Consider the following 24,941-nt stretch of genomic DNA (forward strand, 5'->3'; position numbering starts at 1 on the left):
TCATTTTAGCTTCCTTTAAATAAATGCAACAATCCACACCCACCTTACAAAACATATTTATTAATGTGGATACATAGCACTTGGCTCTTGCTCACCAGTTAACTCTGATTAGAAACCTGCTATGCTGTAAACTTTAGTTCCCATGTGTTTAGGGTTGCCACCTCGGCCATGTTTTCCTGGACACTTATGAGTTACACATGCTGCAGGGTGTGCAGGGAGGAACATGAATAGTGCTGTCCAGAGTCGCTATTCATGTGCAATGCATGTTCCCCTCTGCTTACCCTGCAGCATGTGTAACTCATAAGTGTCCAGGAAAACATGGCCGAGGTGGCATCCCTACATGTGTTCCTCACAACTATAATTCACAGTGTGCCTTGTCAGAGAGTAATGACAGAGCACAGAATCTCTGCCTTTGGGACACTTTTTGAGGCAATCCTGGCATACTCAAGTAGTGTAGAAAGTACTATTTCCTGAGTGAGAATTATTGCCTATAAGCTTCTAAAATGAAGTTAAGACGGTACAGAGATACATACGGGAATCCTTACTAGAACCAGTTCAGTAGGGCTGCCATGACCTTCTGACAAACCTGCTTTATATAATACTAGGCGATAAGCCTGCCCAGAGGGCAGTCTATTTAAAAAAAAAAAAAAACTACAACCCCAACGCTAAAATTACAAAAAATTAAAAATGTAAAATTATAGAAAAAAATAAACAAAGCTATCCAAAATAAAAAAATTAAACTTAAACTAATACCTCTATAAAAATAAAAAATCTACCCCAAATGTAATACTAAACTACCAATAGCCTTTTAAATGGCCAATTACCCCCTTACAGTAAAAACCTCCCACCCACCAAACCCCCCAAAATAAAAAAACCTAATCTACCCATTGCCCCTAAAGGGGCATTTGTAAAGGGCATTCAGCTCTTTTACTGCCCTAAAAAGGGCAATCGGCTCTTTTCCAGCCCATTAAATCCCTAATCTTAAAAATACCCCCCCCCCCAAAAAAAAATCCTAACACTAAGCCCCAAATAGGTACTCACCGTTCCTGAAGTCCGGCAGAGAAGGTCTTCTTCCAGGCGGCTCCATCATCTTCTATTTTCATCCGGAGCAAAGGCGGCGCAAAGCGAAGGTGCGGAGCTGTGGACCCTCATCGGCGGTCCTCATCGGCTGCGCGGTGCAGAGCTGTCTTCCCCGACGCGTGGATCCTCAGCGGCGGTCCTAAACGACGGCGGTCCTCGGCGGCGAGACTCCTCTTCATCCGATATCCGTCGTACACTAAAGATTGAATACAAGATACCGCAATCAATTTTAAACACATTTGCAAATTACTTCTATTATCAAATTTGCTTCATTCTCTTATTATCCATTGCTGAAGGGACAGCTTTGCACTACTGGCAGCTGGCTGAACACATCTAGTTATCCAATCACAAGAGACAAATGTGTGCAGGCACTAATTAGCAGTAGCTCCCACTAGTGTATGATATGTGCGCATTCATTTTTTTAACAAGGGATACTAAGAGAACGAAGCACATTTGAAAATAGAAGTGAATTTAAAAGTGTCTTAAAATTACATGCTCTATGTGAATCATGCAAATTTAGTTTTGACTTTCCTATCCCTTTAAGGGCAGGCAGTAAAAGAGCTGAATGCCCTTTTAAGAGCAATGTCCATACAAATGCCCATTTAGGGGCAATGGGTAGCTTAGGTTTTTTTAGTGTTTGTTTTATTTTGGGGGTTGGTTGGGTGGTGGGTTTTACTTTTAGGGGGGGACTTAGTATTTTTTAGAGGTCAAAGAGCTGTTTAACTTAGGGCAATGCTCTACAAAAGGCCCTTTTAAGGGCTATTGGAAGTTTAGATTGGGGGAGTTTTTATTTTCATAGGGATTAGGTTTAATGTTTTTATTTTTGATAATTTTGTTTATTTTGTTCTGTATTGTTAGACTTTTAAATTTTTGGTAATTTAATGTTAATTTTTTTTGATTAGTAGTAATTGGGTTAATTTAGAGGGTGTTTGGTTAGGAGGCTTAGTAATTAAATTATTTGCGATGTGGGAGTTTGGTGGTTTAGAGGTTAATAGGTTAGTTTGTTTATTGCGATGTGGGGGGGTTTGGCGGTTTAAGAGTTAATGGGACAGTATACACTAATTTTCATATAACTGCATGTAATAGACACTACTATAAAGAATAAGACGCACAGATACTGATATAAAAATCCAGTATAAAACAGTTTAAAAACTTGCTTAGAAGCTCACAGTTTAGCTCTGTTAAAAAGGTAGCTGGAAAACCCACTGCAAGTAGCAAATAAGACACTCCCCCTCCCCCTTCTTTTGCATATGAAAAGGCCCTTTACACAAACAGAAGTAAGCTAGAGTAGGTATCTGACGGTATTCTCCTAAAACTTTAGGGCTTGGTTAGGAGTCTGAAAATCAGAGCAATGTTATTTAAAAATAAGCAAAACTATACATTTAAAAAAAAAAAAAATACTTAATGGGCTATATAGATAGATAATCTACAAAACATTTATGCAAAGAAAAAATGAGTGTATAATGTCCCTTTAATAGGTTAAATAGGTTTATTGCGATGTGGGTTTTTTGTGGTTTAGGGGTTAATAGGTTAATTAGGTTTATTGCGATGTGGGTGGTTGATGGTTAAGGGGTTAGTATTTTAATTGTTCTATGCGGATTAGGGGTTTATTACTTTGTTTTGCGATGTGGGGGGTTGCGGTTTAGGTGTTTGACTTTGTGCGGGAGGTTATTTTTTTTTTTTTGTTATACTTGGTGTGGGTGGTTACGTGTTTTTATTTCTTGCGGTCGGTTACGTGTTTGTTAGTTATTTCGTGCGGACGGTTACGTGTTTGTTAGTTATTTCGTGCGGACGGTTGCATGTTTTTTTTTTTTTTTGTTTTTTTTTTTTTGTTTTTTTTTGTTTTTTTTTTTTAAGGCTTCGTGTTTGCCTACGCTGCATCCAGGTGGTTTCCGAAAATGGCAGGTTGGTGAAAGAATCCACCTTCTTTTGGCTGCGTGTGCAGCCAACATTCTTTTGGCTGTCTTGCGCTGCCAACATTCCTTTGAGGATGCGTGCGCAACTGGCGACACATACGAACGCGTTACAAACGCAATTATAGTATAGATTATGAATTTTCAGAATGTTAATATGAAATCACATAAGTATAAGATTTGCTGTTATCTGGCATTACAAATAATTTAGTAATATTGCCTGGTATTTCTTGGCTTTTCTTATTTGATGGGACTTGCTTTGCCTTTCACAGAAGAGATCATTCCTGAAGCATAAGTGGGACAAAAAAACTAGTTATTCACTATAAAGTTATGTTCATTTCAGGTTCAGTACCTCTTGTTTTGTCCTGTATTATATTTACTGCAAAAAAATGTTGGTCATCTTTGTACTTTCTTTACCATCATGACTAATCAAACCCTTCCTGCAAAAAATGCAACTCATAAAATTGCTGGTTGGAAAAGTAGCTACAACAAAACCAGCTCACAATACTTAGTCTTTGGAAGCGTCTAGTGATACTGATATCATTCATCTGACAGCAAAGGTGATCAGCTAGCGTTACAGATCACAATGTTTGTCACAATAAACAAGTCTGACTTAAAAATGTTTTGTTTGTTTATTTTTTTCTGTTATGGTTCCTGTAACTTGTTTGTAAAACTATCTGTGAATTGCATTTGTTTTTCTGAATATTCATACCATTGTGTGTCTGTATTTGTTTTTTAGGCGGTGGAAACCAAAACTAGTCAAACAAAACAGGAACCACCCAAACGGGTACCAGCTCCAAAATCTGAAGCAAAACCAACTGCATCTCAAGTCAAAGCTGCAAAAGGAAAAACTGTCACTCCAGCTAAAGCGGCCGGTGCCAGGGAGACAGCAGAAACTGATGATGGCAGTTCTGGTTCTACAGACTCTTCTGATGATGATGAAGAGACATCACCAACACTGGTACTGCATTATTATTAAACAGGCTTTCATTTTCCTTGTTTTGTGGGCAGTTTAGGAATAGCAGAGCATTTTCATATTTTTAAAAGCAATTTATAGTTTATTTCCTGTTTTGACTTTTTTTTTTTTTTTATAAATTTTAGTGGTATTCACAAATGTACAAAAATATTACGAAAATAAACAATCGCCAAATAAAAGATGGCATAATATATAAGAAAATCTATATATAGACGGAATATGAAAACCATCATGGCCTACTTTATAAATCCCATCAAGTTCTTGTTTAACATTCTCAAATTTTTTATGAACTTTATATCAAACAAGATAGAGTATAAGAAAAAGCAAAAATAAAAGTTGTACCCTTGCTTTACCAATTTACACATAGATATCCATTACTTGATCATGTTGAATATAAAAGAAAACATGAAAAAAGTTATTTCACTTTAATACATCTGTAATAAAAAAAATAAAAGACAGCTTGAATAAAAAAAAAAAAATTAAACATTTTTAAGTAATAATAATCAGAATAGATGCTGTCGTCGATTAAAGTCAGTTGAAGAAAAAAGGGTGAGGCACGGAAGTAGTCGCTGCAATTTGGATTCCCTGGGTTGATCTAAGATTACTCTGTCCCATTTGGCCATAAGAATTTTTAATTTATTGTTTTGAAAAATTAAAGGATCATGCTGGTCCAAGACCATTTGATATCTCATATTATGTACAAATGCAGCTATACTGGGAGCCTCCCTATCCTTCCAGGATTTACGTATCATTTGCCTAGCTAATAAGATTGCAGTGTTAATCAATGCATTGTTCTGCACATTATTTTGTGTAAATAAGAACAAAATATATAGAGGCTCTAGAATGATTCTAGATGGCAAAACTCTGTTTAACCTCCAATACTCTGTCCCCATAACTTTTGAATTTTTGGACAAGTCTAAAAAACATGTAGTAAATCAGCGGCAGGTAAATTGCTTCTAGAGCAGACGTTAACACCACAATTATTCCATTGTGTTCATAATTCAGTAGGGAGATAAGTCTATATGAATCCATTAGACTTGGATCCTTGTCCTTCTTGAGCATGGGCAGTAAACAATTTGTATGGTTTTGTATAATGTACAAAATATGCATTAAACAAATTTGTAAGAGTGGGTTGCAATTGACATTTATAAAATTCAGATGTTAATTGATCGGGGCCAGGTGCTTTATCCGTGGCTAAGTCATTAAAGTGAAAGTAAATTTTGCTGATAATGAATCGATCTACAGTTAAAACTCATTTAAATTAAGCAAGTCGCTAACTTTATTTAAAAAAAAAAATCAAAGTCTGAATAAATAATCTTATTTTCTCTTGTTAAGTGTATCCAGTCCACGGATCATCCATTACTTGTGGGATATTCTCCTTCCCAACAGGAAGTTGCAAGAGGATCACCCACAGCAGAGCTGCTACACAGCTCCTCCCCCCACTGCCATACCCAGTCATTCTCTTGCAACTCTCAACAAAGATGGACGTAGTAAGAGGAGAGTGGTGTATTATAGTTAGATTTTTAACTTCAATCAAAAGTTTGTTATTTTAAATGGTACCGGAGTGTACTGTTTCATCTCAGGCAGCATTAGAAGAAGAATCTGCCTGTGATTTCTATGATCTTAGCAGAAGTAACTAAGATCCACTGCCGTTCTCACATATTCTGAGGACTGAGGTAACTTCAAAGGGGGAATGGCGTGCAGGTTTTCCTGCAATAAGGTATGTGCAGTTAATATATTTCTAGGGATGGAATTTGCTAGAAAAATGCTGCTGATACCGGATTAATGTAAGTTAAGCCTTAAATGCAGTGATAACGACTGGTATCAGGCTTATTAACAGAGATACATACTCTTATAAAAGTGTAATATAAAACGTTTGCTGGCATGTTAATCGTTTTTATATATGTTTGGTGACAAAACTTATTGGGGCCTATTTTTTTTTCCACATGGCTGGCTTGATTTTTGCCTAGAAACAGTTTCCTGAGGCTTTCCACTGTTGTAATATGAGTGGGAGGGGCCTATTTTAGCGCTTTTCTGCACAGCTAGAATTACAGACTGAGACACTCAGCTTCCTTCTGCATGATATAGGACATCTCTGAAGGGCTCAAAAGGCTTCAAAAGTTGTGTTTGAGGAGGGTAACAACCACAGTAGACTGTGGCAGTTGTTGTGACTGTGTTTTAAAAACGTTTTTGTCATTTATTATTCCGTTTTTGGTATTAAGGGGTTAATCATCCATTTGCAAGTGGGTGCAATGCTCTGCTGACTTGTTGTCAATTTGTTTCTCTTAAAGGCACAGTAACGTTTTTTATATTGCTTGTTAACTTGCTTTAAAGTGTTTTCCAAGCTTGCTAGTCTCATTGCTAGTCTGTACAAACATGTCTAAAACAGAGGATACTTGTTCATTATGTTTAAAAGCCATGGTGGAGCCCCATAGGAGAATGTGTACTAAATGTATTGATTTCACTTTAAACAGTAAAGATCAGTCTTTATCTATAACAGAATTGTCACCAGAGGGGTCTGTTGAGGGGGAAGTTATGCCGACTAACTCTCCCCACGTGTCGGACCCTTCGCCTCCCGCTCAAGGGACGCACGCTAATATGGCGCCAAGTACATCAGGGACGCCCATAGTGATTACTTTGCAGGACATGGCTGCAATCATGAATAATACCCTGTCAGAGGTATTATCCAGATTGCCTGAATTGAGAGGCAAGCGCGATAGCTCTGGGGTTAGACGAGATACAGAGCGCGTAGATGCTGTAAGAGCCATGTCTGATACTGCGTCACAATATGCAGAACCTGAGGACGGAGAGCTTCAGTCTGTGGGTGACGTCTCTGAATCGGGGAGACCTGATTCAGATATTTCTAATTTTAAATTTAAGCTTGAGAACCTCCGTGTATTGCTTGGGGAGGTATTAGCTGCTCTGAATGACTGTGACACAATTGCAGTGCCAGAGAAATTGTGTAGGCTGGATAAATACTATGCAGTGCCGGTGAGTACTGATGTTTTTCCAATACCTAAAAGGCTTACAGAAATTATTAGTAAGGAGTGGGATAGGCCCGGTGTGCCCTTTTCCCCACCTCCTATATTTAGAAAAATGTTTCCAATAGATGCCACTACACGGGACTTATGGCAGACAGTCCCTAAGGTGGAAGGAGCAGTTTCTACTTTAGCAAAGCGTACCACTATCCCGGTTGAGGACAGTTGTGCTTTTTCAGATCCAATGGATAAAAATTTAGAGGGTTACCTTAAGAAAATGTTTATTCAACAAGGTTTTATTTTACAGCCCCTTGCATGCATTGCGCCTGTCACTGCTGCGGCTGCATTCTGGTTTGAGGCCCTGGAAGAGGCCATCCATACAGCTCCATTGACTGAAATTGTTGACAAGCTTAGAACACTCAAGCTAGCTAACTCATTTGTTTCCGATGCCATTGTTCATTTGACTAAACTAACGGCTAAGAATTCCGGATTCGCCATCCAGGCGCGTAGGGCGCTATGGCTCAAATCCTGGTCAGCTGATGTGACTTCAAAGTCTAAATTACTCAACATTCCTTTCAAGGGGCAGACCTTATTCGGGCCTGGTTTGAAAGAAATTATTGCTGACATTACTGGAGGTAAGGGTCATACACTTCCTCAAGACAGGGCCAAATCAAAGGCCAAACAGTCTAATTTTCGTGCCTTTTGAAATTTCAAGGCAGGTGCAGCATCAACTTCCTCTGCTTCAAAACAAGAGGGAACTTTTGCTCAATCCAAGCAGGCCTGGAAACCTAACCAGTCCTGGAACAAGGGCAAGCAGGCCAGAAAGCCTGCTGCTGCCTCTAAGACAGCATGAAGGAGCGGCCCCCTATCCGACAACGGATCTAGTAGGGGGCAGACTCTCTCTCTTCGCCCAGGCGTGGGCAAGAGATGTTCAGGATCCCTGGGCGTTGGAGATCATATCTCAGGTATATCTTCTGGACTTCAAAGCTTCTCCTCCACAAGGGAGATTTCACCTTTCAAGATTATCTGCAAACCAGATAAAGAAAGAGGCATTCCTAAGCTGCGTACAAGATCTCCTTGTAATGGGAGTGATCCATTAAATTCCGCGGATGGAACAAGGACAGGGGTTTTATTCAAATCTGTTTGTGGTTCCCAAAAAAGAGGGAACCTTCAGACCAATTTTGGATTTAAAGATCCTAAACAAATTCCTCAGAGTTCCGTCATTCAAGATGGAAACTATTCGAACCATTTTACCCATGATCCAAGAGGGTCAGTACATGACCACAGTGGACTTAAAGGATGCCTACCTTCACATTCCGATTCACAAGAATCATCATCAGTTCCTGAGGTTTGCCTTTCTAGACAGGCATTACCAATTTGTAGCTCTTCCATTCGGGTTGGCTACAGCCCCAAGAATTTTTACAAAGGTTCTGGGCTCACTTCTGGCGGTCCTAAGACCGCGAGGCATAGCGGTGGCTCCTTACCTGGACGACATCCTGATACAGGCGTCAAGCTTTCAAATTGCCAAATCTCATACAGAGATAGTTCTGGCATTTCTGAGGTCGCATGGGTGGAAAGTGAACGAAGAAAAGAGTTCTCTGTCTCCTCTCACAAGGGTTTCCTTCCTAGGGAATCTAATAGATTCTGTAGAAATGAAAATTTACCTGACGGAGTCCAGGTTATCAAAACTTCTAAATGCTTGCCGTGTTCTTCACTCCATTCCACACTCCACGGTGGCTCAGTGCATGGAAGTAATCGGCTTAACGGTAGCGGCGATGGACATAGTGCCATTTGCGCGCCTGCATCTCAGACCGCTGCAATTATGCATGCTCAGTCAGTGGAATGGGGATTACACAGATTTGTCCCCTCTACTAAATCTGGATCAGGAAACCAGATATTCTCTTCTCTGGTGGTTATCTCGGGTCCATCTGTCCAAGGGTATGACCTTTCGCAGACCAGATTGGACAATTGTAACAACAGATGCCAGCCTTCTAGGTTGGGGTGCAGTCTGGAACTCCCTGAAGGCTCAGGGTTCATGGACTCAGGAGGAGAAACTCCTCCCAATAAATATTCTGGAGTTAAGAGCAATATTCAATGCTCTTCTGGCTTGGCCTCAGCTAGCAACACTGAGGTTCATCAGATTTCAGTCGGACAACATCACGACTGTGGCTTACATCAACCATCAAGGGGGAACCAGGAGTTCCCTAGCGATGTCAGAAGTCTCCAAGATAATTCGCTGGGCAGAGACTCACTCTTGCCACCTGTCAGCGATCCATATCCCAGGTGTAGAGAACTGGGAGGCGGATTTTCTAAGTCGTCAGACTTTTCATCCGGGGGAATGGGAACTCCATCCGGAGGTGTTTGCTTAATTGGTTCTCCGTTGGGGCAAACCAGAATTGGATCTCATGGCGTCTCGCCAGAACGCCAAGCTTCCTTGTTACGGATCCAGGTCCAGGGACCCAGAAGCGGCACTGATAGATGCTCTAGCAGCGCCTTGGTTCTTCAACCTGGCTTATGTGTTTCCACCGTTTCCTCTGCTCCCTTGTCTGATTGCCAAAATCAAACAGGAGAGAGCATCGGTGATTTTGATAGCGCCTGCGTGGCCACGCAGGACCTGGTATGCAGACCTAGTGGACATGTCATCCTTTCCACCATGGACTCTGCCTCTGAGACAAGACCTTCTAATACAAGGTCCTTTCAATCATCCGAATCTACTTTCTCTGAGACTGACTGCATGGAGATTGAACGCTTGATCCTATCAAAGCGTGGCTTCTCCGAGTCAGTAATTGATACCTTAATACAGGCACGAAAGCCTGTCACCAGGAAAATTTACCACAAGATATGGCGTAAATATCTTCATTGGTGTGAATCCAAGAATTACTCATGGAGTAGGGTTAGGATTCCTAGGATATTGTCCTTCATCCAAGAGGGTTTGGACAAAGGATTATCAGCTAGTTCTTTAAAGGGACAGATTTCTGCTCTGTCTATTCTTTTACACAAGTGTCTGGCAGAAGTTCCAGACGTTCAGGCATTTTGTCAGGCTTTAGTTAGAATTAAGCCTGTGTTTAAACCTGTTGCTCCTCCATGGAGCTTAAACTTGGTTCTTAAAGTTCTTCAAAGGGTTCCGTTTGAACCCCTTCATTCTATTGATATCAAACTCTTTCATGGAAAGTTCTTTTTCTGATGGCTATTTCCTCGGCTAGAAGAGTCTGAGTTATCTGCCTTACATTGTGATTCTCCTTATCTGATCTTTCATTCAGATAAAGTTGTTCTGCGTTCAAAACCTGGGTTTTTACCTAAGGTGGTTTCTAACAAGAATATCAATCAAGAGATTGTTGTTCCATCATTATGTCCTAATCCTTCTTCAAAGAAGGAACGTCTTTTGCATAATCTAGACGTAGTCCGTGCCTTGAAGCTTTACTTACAGGCTACTAAAGATTTTCGCCAAACATCTAACCTGTTTGTTTTTTACTCTGGACAGAGGAGAGGTCAAAAGGCCTCGGCAACCTCTCTTTCTTTTTGGCTTCAGAGTATAATCCGTTTAGCCTATGAGACTGCTGGACAGCAGCCTCCTGAAAGGATTACAGCTCATTCTACTAGAGCTGTGGCTTCCACCTGGGCCTTTAAAAATGAGGTCTCTGTTGAACAGATTTGCAAGGCTGCAACTTAGTCTTCGCTTCATACTTTTTCCAAATTTTCCAAATTTGATAATTTTGCTTCTTCGGAGGCTGTTTTTGGGAGAAAGGTTCTACAGGCAGTGGTTCCTTCCGTTTAAGTTCCTGCCTTGTCCCTCCCATCATCCGTGTACTTTAACTTTGGTATTGGTATCCCACAAGTAATGGATGATCCGTGGACTGGATACACTTAACAAGAGAAAACATAATTTATGCTTACCTGATAAATTTATTTCTCTTGTAGTGTATCCAGTCCACGGCCCGCCCTGTCCTTTTCAGGCAGGTCTAAATTTTAATTAAATTACAGTCACCACTGCACCCTATGGTTTCTCCTTTCTCGGCTTGTTTTGGTCGAATGACTGGATATGGCAGTGAGGGGAGGAGCTGTGTAGCAGCTCTGCTGTGGGTGATCCTCTTGCAACTTCCTGTTGGGAAGGAGAAAATCCCACAAGTAATGGATGATCCGTGGACTGGATACACTACAAGAGAAATAAATTTATCAGGTAAGCATAAATTATGTTTTTACCGATCACATAATGCATTGCCTTCCTCCGCCCCCTCTCCATCTTCCTGGTTTATGTGGGCTTCACTGTTCAACGGACTGTGACATTATGTGAAGCTCGTAGCTGACTAACAATAACTGTAGCAAACTCTGTGTAGCTTTTGTGACGTAAACAGGTTTCTCTTGTTTAATGCGCATGCGGCTACCGTGAACGCACTTCTCTGAGACAGAAGGAATTCAGTGTTAGCCGCATTCGCATTAGAAGCCGTGGACTTTATTCTAGATGCTGGAGACGCCAATGGGGGAACCAATCGGTTAGATACCGATGGTTTCGTCACAGTCAAATAAAAAAAAAATAATCAAGGGTGGAGGAACTGATAGTAGATTAAACAAACTCAGCAAGTAATAAAAGGTATTTAGGCAAATCTAATAAAAAACCATGAATGAAACTAACGTTCAATTTTAATGCAATTTCGCAATATAAATAGCAAAAGCTCTGACTTAACTTTCACTTTAATTGCTTTGATTGTTTCTTCTAGTGTAATCTTTTTGTTTAGTAATAATATTTCATCAGGATGGATTTTCGGTAGATTAAAATCACCCCAAAAACTCTCTTTAACATCTTTGTTAATTTCTACAGGTGGCTATATATTTTTTGGAAAAATGTATGGAACTGCGTTAGGATATCCTTGGGGTTTTATATTTAATTCCCTCTACTATAATTGTCCCAATATAATATAGTATTTTTTTTAGCCAGAATTTTAGCTGTCTAGGAATTAAATGCACATCAAATTGAACACCGCGTAAAATATATAATTGCTCATAGAAAAAAAATACTTATTTAAAGGGACACTCAAATCAAAATTAAACTTCAGGATTCAGATAGAGCAGCAATTTTAAACAGCTTTACTTTAACAAAACCTGTATGTAATTTGTTGATATAAGTATGTTCTGCAATAGTTTTACATTTTTGTCTTCTAGATCTAAAAACTGTTGTTTCTATTCACATCTTTACATCTCTGTAGGCCTGATCAATCATTTCTTTTGTATAACCACCTTCTAAAAACCTATTCAGAAGTGTGCTCTCTTCAAAAAAATAAATCATCCTCTGATGAGCAATTGCTTAAAGGGACAGTCAAGTCTATAAAAAACTTTCATGATTCAGACAAAGCATGCAATTTTAAACAACTTTCCAATTTACTTATATTAATAAAATGTGCACAGTCTTTTTATATTTACATTTTTTGAGTCGCCAGCTCATACTGAGCATGTGCAAGAATTCACAGCATTTACTTATATGCATGTGTGATTGGCTGATGGCTGTCACATGATACAGGAGGCGTGGAAATAGACCTAACTTTGTCAGAAGAAAATCAACTATTTATTTGAATTGAAAGGGACAGTCTACAGTTATATTAATACATTTTTTACCTCTGTGATTATCTTGTATCTAAGCCTCTGCAAATTGCCCCTTATTTCAGTTCTTATACACAGACTTGCATTTTAGCCAATCAGTGCTGGCTCCTAGGAACTCCACGTGCGTGAGCACAGTGTTATCTATATGACACACATGAACTAACACCCTCTAGTGGTGAAAAACAGCCAAATGTCCTGAGCTAAGAGGTGGCCTTCAAGGGCTTAGAAATTAGTAAAGGAACCTCCTAGATTTAGCTTTCAACTAAGGATACCAAGAGAACAAAGCAAAATTGATGATAGAAGTAAATTGGAAAATTATTTAAAATGACATGCCCTATCTGAATAATGAAAGTTTGTTTTGGACTAGACTGTCCCTTTTAGACTAAGTTCTATTGCATTTGTCTTTTTATCATGCATTTGTTGATTATGCAAATCTTCTGTATTTACTGGTCCTTTAACACACATTTTTACAGACTGTATTGTATCCTGCTGAGTCCATAATTTGCCCCTACAACATGCTACATGGTGCTTGATCAGTGCCAGAGCTTAGTTATATCTGTCCTTAAATGGACATGAAACCCAAAAAAATTCTTTCATGATTCAGATATAGAATACAAATTTTAACAACTTTCCAATTTACTTCTATTATTGAATTTGCTTCCTTCTCTTCTTATCCTTTGCTAAAAGGTTTATCTAGGTAAGCTCAGGAGCAGCAGAGAATCTAGCTTCTAGCTGCTGATTGGTGGCTGCTTATATATACCGATTGTGATTGGCTCACCCATGTGTTCAGTTAGAAATCATTAGTGCATTGTTGCTCTTTCGACAACTGATACCAAGAGATTGAAACAAATTACATAATAGAAGTAAATTAGAAAGTTGTTCAAAATTGTATTCTCTATCAGAATAATAAAAGAAAATGTTTGATTTTCATGTCCCAATAAAGGGACATGAATCCCACAATTTTTTTTTCATTATTCAGACAGAACATGAGATTTTAAACAACTTCATTTTCTTGGTATCCTTATTTGAAAAGCATACCTAGGTAGGCTCAGAAGCAGCAATTCGTTGCTGGGAGCTAGCTGCTTATTTGTGACTTCACACTAATGCCACTTTTCATTGGCCCAGATGTGTTCAACTAGCTCCCAGTAGTGCATTGCTGCTCCTTCAATAAAGGATACCAAGAGAATGAATCAAATTTGATAATATAAGTAATTTGGAACGTTGTTTAAAATCACACAGTCTATCTAAATCGTGAAAGAAAAAAAAATGGGTTTTATGTCCCTTTATCTTTTGAACTGCCAAACCATGCAAATTTAGCTTACAAAATGATAAATCCTTTAGAACCCTTTTTTTGTATGGAGATCTCTTGCAATGCAATAATTAAATGATGATCTATATTTTTACTAGTGAGCCAGATGAGATAGCGAAAGGGAATATAGCAATTCCTGCCAAAGCTGTGACAGCCCAAAGCCAGGCGATGAAAGCATAGTGCGTAGTGACTCATCAGATATTCTGGGGAGGGGGGGAGGATCTCGGGTACTGCAGATCTCACAGAATCAGACTTCAGTGGGTTATAGGCCATTCTGAAGTAATGCTGTAAGTTTGACAGGCGTTCATTTACAATAATTAACCTCTCAAGTGCCAGAAGTAGGGAAGGGATTTACTTTCAACACATTTTTTCATTATTTTCTAGAAAAAGCCAGTGTTACCCACACCTATAGCCACCAAGACCGCAAAGAAGAATCTTGCTACTCCAGTTATGAAGCCGTTATTGACGTCCACACCAGCTGATGTCAGTGCATCTAAAGGGAAAGGCATTTCTACGCTGACTCCAGTAACTGGGAAGCCTAAGGCAGCAGATAGCTCCGTAAGCAGTGATACCACAGACAGTGACGATGAAACGGTAACTACAATGTAGCTGAGGGATGACGTAGTATATGGGAATGGGGCATGTTGGGAAATAAGATCTGATATTTCAGCTCTATTGGTGTTTTCTATAGCCCTTCACTTAGCTATTTTGTGCATGATCACATAAGTTTAGTTATTGGGTTTTAACTTTTCTTTATTTTACTATTGAAAGTTTACCCTTCAAACGCCACCTACAGTCAAAGCAAAACCGGGAAATGTGACACCTGCAGCAACGAATGTCACAGCAGCAAAGGGAAAGGCTTCTGCTCAGACCCCTGCAACACTGAAGCCAACTGCAGCTGCTGAGAGTTCTGACAGCAGTGACTCCTCAGACAGTGACGAAGAGCTTTCTGTGAAGGTAGAAATGTAGCTTTATTATTGTATTTCATACTGCTTTCTTTTAAATGGGCATAATTATATATCCAGGTTAAATCACTATATTGATTTGCGTATAAAATGAGTTTTTAAAACTGTTTTTTTGTTGCAAATATTTTATATTTTATATAATTATTCTATTTCCTGTGCTGTGGCCAATCACAAACATACTGTTTGTAAATTATCTCCTGCGCTGATTCAGCAGTAACAATGGCAGCAATATTTATAGCAGTGTTAGACATATAATGGTCAAGGCACTATAATGTGTGTGTGTGTGTGCATGTATATATGCATGTATGTGTGTCATGATTCTTGATGCATAAAATAGTGTGATGTGCAGCAAGTTTTCAGTGCTCTCTTAAAGGGTTCATGTGTTCCCTGCCGAGGAACTAGGGGAAAAAAGTGTAGGAGCCAGAAATGTTTCCATGTGAGATGTATATTATGTATTTAAAAGGACATTGTAGTGCAACAATTAATTCCCATCATTTAAGCTCTACTGACCCTTCAAGTCTATGTGTTTAATCCCACAAAGGGCCAGTGCACCAATCGGCAGTCTTACATTCCTCCCAGTCGGTAGCTGTGTCTACTGAGGACCAGCAGTTGTCTGCTCTTCCCATTCAGGACTTTAACCCCCACAAAGTGGTTAAACACAAAGACTTGCAGGGTCAATAGTGCTAAAAAAATTCACAGCAATCCCCTTTTAATATAATAATTTATAGGGAGAGGATTAGAGCACTGATCCTAATTGCCTTGTGCAGCCAGGTGGAAGAAGTATGCAACGGTTCTGGTGCATTCTGTGACCCCTGCACTTCTTATCTGCTAAAGTATCACACTCAGAATAGCATTACACCAGGGACAATTTTCTAAGCACCCTAGAGCCAGGTATTTGTCCATGGCCTATGGCAGCTGTGGAGTTAAATACGGGATTATATGAATCTTAAACTTTAAACTTTGCATTTTTCTTCCAGAAGGCTCCGATTGTGACTCCAAACAAAGCATCTCTAGCAAAATCCACAACAAATGCAACTAAAGTGGTAAAAGGTAAAGATACTGCGCGTCCCTCAGACAGTGGCTCATCAGACAGTGACGAGGGAATGGAAGCTAAGGTACGTAATGTAAAAACAAGCAGTTGGCAAGGGGAGGGGTTTAAAGTTAGGTATGTGAGACTTTATTCATTATGATTATTATAATTATTATTTATGTATTTTAAAAAAAAGACAACATCAGCTCTCTCCAACGGTAAAAAGGGCATATCTGTAGCATCCCAGCAAGCTCAGAGTACAGGACCAAAAGCTGCTCTTACATCAGCAAAAATGGACTCAGCTGATGTGTCAGAAACCAGCGACTCATCAGAAAGCGAAGAGGAAACTGTTACACAGGTACGCTGAGAGCCCTCCTGCCAATCTATTAAAGGAACACTATACTTATAATATTTCTGCCATGAATATTAAAGTAGTTTTATATACATTGAAAATGATTTTGCATGAAAAAATGTGAAGTAAAATTTATAAAATTGAAATTAACACTTGGGTATCAGTTGTTGCTTAAGACAACGTCCATAGCTGTATAGGTGAAGAGTGACACCTCTGCTAGCCTGAAAAAAAAATGTTGGTTAATGTAGAAGAAGATAGATAGATTTAAAGCAAAATGATAGAGTAGGTAACAGCATTTGGCCAAAAGGTGATAGGCCCATGACCACGTCAAGATCTCTTCCTCCCTGGTTCCCTAACCTACAGCCACACAATGCATGCTTTTAACCAAACAAGGGTGACACAGGCCCTTAATAAATGTCCTTGTTTTGACATTTTCCCTAGGGGCTTTTCTCCCCGACATGGCTGGTGTTAAAGGGACAGTAAAAAAAAAAAAGATAGATAATCCCTTTAATACCCATTCCCCAGTTTTGCATAACCAACATGGTTATAATAATACACCTTTTACCTCTGTAATTAACTTGTATCTAAGCATCTTCTGACAGCCCCCTGATCACATGACATTTTATTTATTATCTATTGACTTTCATTTTAGCCAATTAGTGCAGTGTCTGCCACAACTCATGGTTGTTATCAGAATGTTATCTATATGGCTGACATAAACTAGCTCTCCCCTGTTGTGGAAAGCAAATAAAAAAGCATGTGATAAGAGGCGTCTTTCAAGGGCTTAGAAATTATCATATGAGTCTTCCTAGATTTAGCTTTCAACTAAGAATACCAAAAGAACAAAGCAAAATTGGTGATAAAAGTAAACTGGAAATTTGTTTAAAATTACATGCCCTATTTGAAACATGAAAGTTTTTTTTGGACTTGATTGTCCATTTAAATGACTTAGTCCCTGAAAGCTGTGCAGCTGTCTGTGAGTGCGGGAGAGCACCCAGGGCTGTGAGCTTTGCAGGGTCATGGGATGTATAGATACATATGCATACACTTCATACCTATGTATATACATACATACATGCTTAAAAAAAAAGTTCTCTTAGATGAATTAAAAAAATATCTTTAATCCATTACTTGGTGGCAAAAGTAGAATTAATTATAGCTTGTTTTAATAATAATTACATCATGTGCTTATTTCTTCTACTAGATACGACGAGTCCACGGATTCATCCTTACTTGTGGGATATTATCCTCCTGCTAACAGGAAGTGGCAAAGAGCACCACAGCAGAGCTGTATATATAGCTCCTCTCTTCTCTCCACCCCCAGTCATTCTCTTTGCCTATACTAAGTAATAGGATAGGAAGAGGTAAAGTGAAAGAGGTGATAAAATGATAGTTTTTATTTTCTTCAAGCAAGACTTTTTTTTTAATTTTAAATGGTACGTTTCATCCGGGGGAATGGGAACTCCATCCGGAGGTCTTTGCCACCCTGATTCTCAGGTGGGGCAGACCGGAATTGGATCTGATGGTGTCTCGTCAGAATGCCAAACTCCCGAGATACGGATCCAGGTCCAGGGATCCTCAGACCGAACTGATAGATGGCTTGGCAGTGCCTTGGTCGTTCAACCTAGCTTATGTGTTTCCACCATTTGCTCTCCTTCCCCGATTGATTGCACGGATCAAACAGGAGAGGGCTTTGGTGATTCTAATCGCTCCTGCGTGGCCTCGCAGGACTTAGTATGCCGATCTGGTGGACATGTCCTCTCTGCTGCCGTGGAAGCTTCCGTTGAGGCAGGACCTTCTCATTCAGGGACCCTCCATCATCCGAATCTAATTTCTCTGCAGCTGACTGCATGGAGATTGAACGCTTGATTTTATCTAAGCGGGGGTTCTCTGATACGGTCATTGATACCTTGATTCAGGCACGCAAGCCTGTTACTAGAAAGATTTACCATAAGATATGGCGTAAATATCTTTATTGGTGTGAATCCAAGGGCTACTCATGGAGTAGGGTTAGGATTCCCATGATTTTATCTTTTCTCCAAGAAGGATTGGAGAAAGGGTTGTCAGCTAGTTCCTTAAAGGGACAGATTTCTGCTTTGTCTATTTTATTGCACAAGCGTCTGGCAGATGTTCCAGATGTTCAATCTTTTTGTCAGGCCCTGACTAGAATCCGGCCTGTGTTTAGACCAATTGCTCCTCCTTGGAGTTTGAATTTAGTTCTTAAAGTTCTTCAAGGGGTTCCGTTTGAACCCATGCATTCCATAGATATTAAGTTATTATGTTGGAAAGTTTTATTTTTGGTTGCTATTTCTTCTGCTCGCAGAGTTTCTGAGCTTTCGGCTTTACAATGTGATTCTCCTTATCTTATTTTCCATGCTGATAAGGTGGTGTTACGTACCAAACCTGGTTTTCTTCCTAAGGTTGTTTCCAACAAGAATATTAATCAGGAAATTGTTGTTCCTTCCTTGTGTCCTAACCCTTCTTCTAAGAAGGAGCGTCTGTTGCATAATTTGGACGTAGTCCGTGCCTTGAAGTTCTACTTGCAGGCGACTAAGGATTTTCGTCAAACATCTTGATTATTCGTTGTTTTTGCTGGGAGACATAGGGGTCAGAAAGCTACGACTACCTCTTTCTTTTTGGCTGAAGAGTATCATCTGTGTTGCATATGAGACTGCTGGACAGCAGCCTCCATAACGAATTTACAGCTCATTCTACTAGGGCTGTGGCTTCCTCATGGGCATTTAAAAATGATGCTTCTGTTGAACAGATTTGCAAGGCTGCAACTTGGTCGTCTCTTCATACTTTTTCCAAATTTGATACTTTTGCTTCATCTGAGGCTGTTTTTGGGAGAAAGGTTCTTCCAGCATTGGTGCCTTCCGTTTAGGTTCCGGTCTTGTCCCTCCCTTTCATCCGTGGCCTATAGCTTTGGTATTGTATCCCATAAGTAAGGATGAAATCAGTGGACTCGTCATATCTTGTAAAAGAAAAGGAAATTTATGCTTACCTGATAAATTTATTTATTTTACGATATGACGAGTCCACGGCCCACCCTGTTATTTCTCTTGTTAAGTGTATCCAGTCCACGGATCATCCATTACTTGTGGGATATTCTCCTTCCCAACAGGAAGTTGCAAGAGGATCACCCACAGCAGAGCTGCTATATAGCTCCTCCCCTAACTGTCATATCCAGTGATTCTCTTGCAAGCCTCAACCAAGATGGAGGTCGTAAGAGGAGTGTGGTGTTTTATACTTAGTTTATTCTTCAATCAAAAGTTTGTTATTTTTAAATGGTGCCGGAGTGTACTGTTTATCTCAGGCAGTATTTAGAAGAAGAATCTGCCTGCGTTTTCTATGATCTTAGCAGAAGTAACTAAGATCCATGGCTGTGGAGTGAGGTAACTTCAGAGAGGGAATGGCGTGCAGGTTTTCCTGCAATAAGGTATGTGCAGTTAATATTTTTCTAGGGATGGAATTTGCTAGAAAATGCTGCTGATACCGAACTAATCTAAGTAAAGCCTTAAATGCAGTGATAGCGACTGGTATCAGGCTTATTAATAGAGATGCATACTCTTATAAAAATGTAATATAAAACGTTTGCTGGCATGTTTAATCGTTTTTATATGTATTTGGTGATAAAACTTATTGGGGCCTAGTTTTTTTCCACATGGCTGGCTTGAATTTTGCCTAGTAACAGTTTCCTTAGGCTTTCCACTGTTGCAATATGAGTGGGAAGGGCCTATTTTAGTGCTTTTCTGTGAAGCTAAAATTACTGACACAGACATCCAGCTTCTTCCTGCATGATCCAGGACATCTCTGGAGGGCTCAAAAGGCTTCAAAGTCGTTTTTGAGGGAGGTAAAAAGCCACAGTAGAGCTGTGGCAGTTGTTGTGACTGTTTGAAAATAAAACAAAAAAAAAAAAAAAGTTTTTGTCTTTTATTATTCAGTTTTGGGTATTAAGGGGTTAATCATCCATTTGCAAGTGGGTGCAATGCTCTGCTAACTTGTTACATACACTGTAAAAATTTCGTTAGTGTAACTGCCTTTTTTCACTGTTATTTCAAATTTTGACAAAATTTGTGTTTCTTAAAGGTGCAGTAACGTTTTTTATATTGCTTGTAAACTTGTTTAAAGTGTTTTCCAAGCTTTGCTAGTCTCATTGCTAGTCTGTTTAAACATGTCTGACACAGAGGAAACTACTTGTTCATTATGTTTGAAAGCCATGGTGGAGCCCCATAGGAGAATGTGTACTAAATGTATTGATTTCACCTTAAACAGTAAAGATCAGTCTTTAACTATAAAAGAAATATCACCAGAAGATTCTGACGAAGGGGAAGTTATGCCGACTAACTCTCCCCACGTGTCAGACCCTTCGCCTCCCGCTCAGGGGATGCACGCTAATATGGCGCCAATTACATCAGGGACGCTCATAGCGATTACCTTGCAGGACATGGCTGCAATCATGAATAATACCGTGTCAGAGGTATTATCCAGGTTGCCTGAATTAAGAGGCAAGCGCAATTGCTCTTGGGTTAGGAGAAATACAGAGCGCGCAGATGCTGTAAGGGCCATGTCTGATACTGCGTCACAATATGCAGATCATGAGGACGGAGAGCTTCAGTCTGTGGGTGACATCTCTGATTCGGGGAAACCTGATTCAGAGATTTCTAATTTTAAATTTAAGCTTGAGAACCTCTGTGTGTTGCTTGGGGAGGTATTAGCTTCTCTGAATGACTGTAGCACAGTTGCAGTACCAGAGAAATTGTGTAGGCTGGATAAATACTATGCGGTACCGGTGTGTACTGATGTTTTTCCTATACCTAAAAGGCTTACAGAAATTATTAGGAAGGAGTGGGATAGACTGGGTGTGCCTTTTTCCCCACCTCCTATATTTAGATTTTTTTTTCCAATAGACGCCACTACACGGGACTTATGGCAGACGGTCCCTAAGGTGGAGGGAGCAGTTTCTACTTTAGCAAAGCGTACTACTATCCCGGTTGAGGACAGTTGTGCTTTTTCAGATCCAATGGATAAAAAATTGGAGGGTTACCTTAAGAAAATGTTTATTCAACAAGGTTTTATTTTACAGCCCCTTGCATGCATTGCGCCTGTCACGGCCGCGGCGGCATTCTGGTTTGAGGCCCTGGAAGAGGCCATCCATACAGCTCCATTGACTGAAATTATTGACAAGCTTAGAACACTTAAGCTAGCTAACTCATTTGTTTCTGATGCCATTGTTCATTTGACTAAACTAACAGCTAAGAATTCCGGATTCGCCATCCAGGCGCGTAGGGCGCTATGGCTTAAATCCTGGTTAGCTGACGTGACTTCGAAGTCTAAATTACTCAACATTCCTTTCAAGGGGCAGACCTTATTCGGGCCTGGTTTGAAGGAAATTATTGCTGACATTACTGGAGGTAAGGGTCACACCCTTCCTCAGGACAGGGCCAAAGCAAAGGCCAAACAGTCTAATTTTCGTGCCTTTCGAAATTTCAAGGCAGGTGCAGCATCATCTTCCTCCGCTTCAAAACAAGAGGGAACTTTTGCTCAATCTAAGCAGGCCTGGAAACCTAACCAGTCCTGGAACAAAGGCAAGCAGGCCAGAAAGCCTGCTGCTGCCTCTAAGACAGCATGAAGGAACGGCCCCCCTATCCGGCGACGGATCTAGTAGGGGGCAGACTTTCTCTCTTCTCCCAGGCGTGGGCAAGAGATGTTCAGGATCCCTGGGCGTTGGAGATCATATCTCAGGGATATCTTCTGGACTTCAAAGCTTCCCCTCCACAAGGGAGATTTCATCTTTCAAGGCTATCTGCAAATCAGATAAAGAAAGAGGCATTCCTACGCTGTGTGCAAGACCTCCTAGTTATGGGAGTGATCCATCCAGTTCTGCGAACGGAACAAGGACAGGGTTTTTATTCAAATCTGTTTGTGGTTCCCAAAAAAGAGGGAACCTTCAGACCAATTTTGGATCTAAAGATCTTAAACAAATTCCTCAGAGTTCCATCTTTCAAAATGGAATCTATTCGGACCATCCTACCCATGATCCAAGAAGGTCAGTACATGACCACAGTGGACTTAAAGGATGCCTACCTTCACATACCGATTCACAAAGATCATCATAGGTTTCTAAGGTTTGCCTTTCTAGACAGGCATTACCAATTTGTAGCTCTTCCCTTCGGGTTGGCTACAGCCCCGAGAATCTTTACAAAGGTTCTGGGCTCACTTCTGGCGGTTCTAAGACCGCGAGGCATAGCAGTGGCTCCGTATCTAGACGACATCCTGATACAGGCGTCAAGCTTTCAAGTTGCCAAGTCTCATACAGAGATAGTTCTGGCATTTCTGAGGTCGCACGGGTGGAAAGTGAACGAGGAAAAGAGTTCTCTATCCCCACTCACAAGAGTCTCCTTTTTAGGGACTCTTATAGATAATGTAGAAATGAAAATTTACCTGACGGAGTCCAGGTTATCAAAACTTCTAAATGCTTGCCGTGTTCTTCACTCCATTCCGCGCCCTTCGGTAGCTCAGTGTATGGAGGTAATCGGCTTAATGGTAGCGGCAATGGACATAGTGCCATTTGCGCGCCTTCATCTCAGACCGCTGCAATTATGCATGCTGAGTCAGTGGAATGGGGATTACACAGATTTGTCCCCTCTGCTAAATCTGGATCAAGAGACCAGAGATTCTCTTCTCTGGTGGTTGTCTCGGGTACACCTGTCCAAGGGTATGACCTTTCGCAGGCCAGATTGGACAATTGTAACAACAGATGCCAGCCTTCTAGGTTGGGGTGCAGTCTGGAATTCCCTGAAGGCACAGGGATCGTGGACTCAGGAGGAGAAACTCCTTCCAATAAATATTCTGGAGTTAAGAGAGATATTCAATGCTCTTCTGGCTTGGCCTCAGTTAGCAACACTGAGGTTCATCAGATTTCAGTCGGACAACATCACGACTGTGGCTTACATCAACCATCAAGGGGGAACCAGGAGTTCCCTAGCGATGTTAGAAGTCTCAAAAATAATTCGCTGGGCAGAGTAACACTCTTGCCACCTGTCAGCAATCCATATCCCAGGCGTGGAGAACTGGGAGGCGGATTTTCTAAGTCGTCAGACTTTCCATCCGGGGGAGTGGGAACTCCATCTGGAGGTGTTTGCTCAGTTGATTCATCGTTGGGGCAAACCAGAGTTGGATCTCATGGTGTCTCGCCAGAACGCCAAGCTTCCTTGTTACGGATCCAGGTCCAGGGACCCAGAAGCGACGCTGATAGATGCTCTAGCAGCGCCTTGGTTCTTCAACCTCACTTATGTGTTTCCACCGTTTCCTCTGCTCCCTCGACTGATTGCCAAAATCAAACAGGAGAGAGCATTAGTGATTCTGATAGCACCTGCGTGGCCAAGCAGGACTTGGTATGCAGACCTAGTGGACATGTCATCCTTTCCACCATGGACTCTGCCTCTAAGACAGGACCTTCAATCATCCAAATCTAATTTCTCTGAGACTGACTGCATGGAGATTGAACGCTTGATTCTATCAAAGCGTGGCTTCTCCGAGTCAGTCATTGATACTTTAATACAAGCCTGTTACCAGGAAAATCTACCACAAGATATGGAGTAAATATCTTTATTGGTGTGAATCCAAGAATTACTCATGGAGTAAGGTTAGGATTCCTAGAATATTGTCTTTTCTCCAAGAGGGCTTGGACAAAGGATTATCAGCTAGTTCCTTAAAGGGACAGATTTCTGCTCTGTCTATTCTTTTGCACAAGCGTCTGGCAGAAGTTCCAGACGTTCAGGCATTTTGTCAGGCTTTAGTTAGAATTAAGCCTGTGTTTAAACCTGTTGCTCCCCCGTGGAGCTTAAACTTGGTTCTTAAGGTTCTTCAAGGATTTCAGTTTGAACCCCTTCATTCCATTGATATTAAACTTTTATCTTGGAAAGTTCTGTTTTTGATGGCTATTTCCTCGGCTCGGAGAGTCTCTGAGCTATCTGCCTTACAATGTGATTCTCCTTATCTGATTTTTCATGCAGATAAGGTAGTTCTGCGTACCAAACCTGGGTTTTTACCTAAGGTGGTTTCTAACAAGAATATCAATCAAGAGATTGTTGTTCCATCGTTGTGCCCTAATCCTTCTTCAAAGAAGGAACGTCTTTTACATAATCTGGACGTAGTCCGTGCCTTGAAGTTTTACTTACAAGTTACTAAGGATTTTCGTCAAAAATCTTTCCTGTTTGTCGTTTACTCTGGACAGAGGAGAGGTCAAAAAGCTTTGGCAACCTCTCTTTCCTTTTGGCTTCGGAGCGTAATACGCCTAGCCTATGAGACTGCTGGACAGCAGCCCCCTGAAAGGATTACAGCTCATTCTACTAGAGCTGTGGCTTCCACCTGGGCCTTCAAAAATGAGGCCTCTGTTGAACAGATTTGCAAGGCTGCGACTTGGTCTTCGCTTCACACTTTTTCAAAATTTTACAAATTTGATACTTTGCTTCTTCGGAGGCTGTGTTTGGGAGAAAGGTTCTTCAGGCAGTGGTTCCTTCCGCTTAATCCTGCCTTGTCCCTCCCATCATCCGTGTACTTTAGCTTTGGTATTGGTATCCCACAAGTAATGGATGATCCGTGGACTGGATACACTTAACAAGAGAAAACATAATTTATGCTTACCTGATAAATTTATTTCTCTTGTAGTGTATCCAGTCCACGGCCCGCCCTGTCCTTTTAAGGCAGGTCTAAATTTTAATTAAACTACAGTCACCACTGC

The 24,941-nt window shown here is 40.6% G+C and overlaps 1 protein-coding gene across 3 annotated transcripts in view; it reads left to right on the forward strand.

Moving 5' to 3' along the window:
- Window positions 1-24,941, forward strand: part of TCOF1 (treacle ribosome biogenesis factor 1) — a 312,533-nt gene that overhangs the window by 197,113 nt on the left and 90,479 nt on the right. Inside the window, exons 19-23 of one of the 3 annotated variants that reach the window (XM_053718654.1) lie at window positions 3,733-3,954; window positions 14,233-14,442; window positions 14,620-14,805; window positions 15,791-15,928; window positions 16,040-16,201. In XM_053718654.1, coding sequence (XP_053574629.1) covers window positions 3,733-3,954; window positions 14,233-14,442; window positions 14,620-14,805; window positions 15,791-15,928; window positions 16,040-16,201 — 918 coding nt within the window. The remainder of the gene's footprint in view (window positions 1-3,732; window positions 3,955-14,232; window positions 14,443-14,619; window positions 14,806-15,790; window positions 15,929-16,039; window positions 16,202-24,941) is intronic. The other 2 variants (XM_053718655.1, XM_053718656.1) reach the window with 2 other exon arrangements.

The sequence above is a fragment of the Bombina bombina genome, chromosome 6 (assembly GCF_027579735.1).
Source record: "Bombina bombina isolate aBomBom1 chromosome 6, aBomBom1.pri, whole genome shotgun sequence".
NCBI classification, from domain to species: Eukaryota; Metazoa; Chordata; class Amphibia; order Anura; family Bombinatoridae; genus Bombina; species Bombina bombina.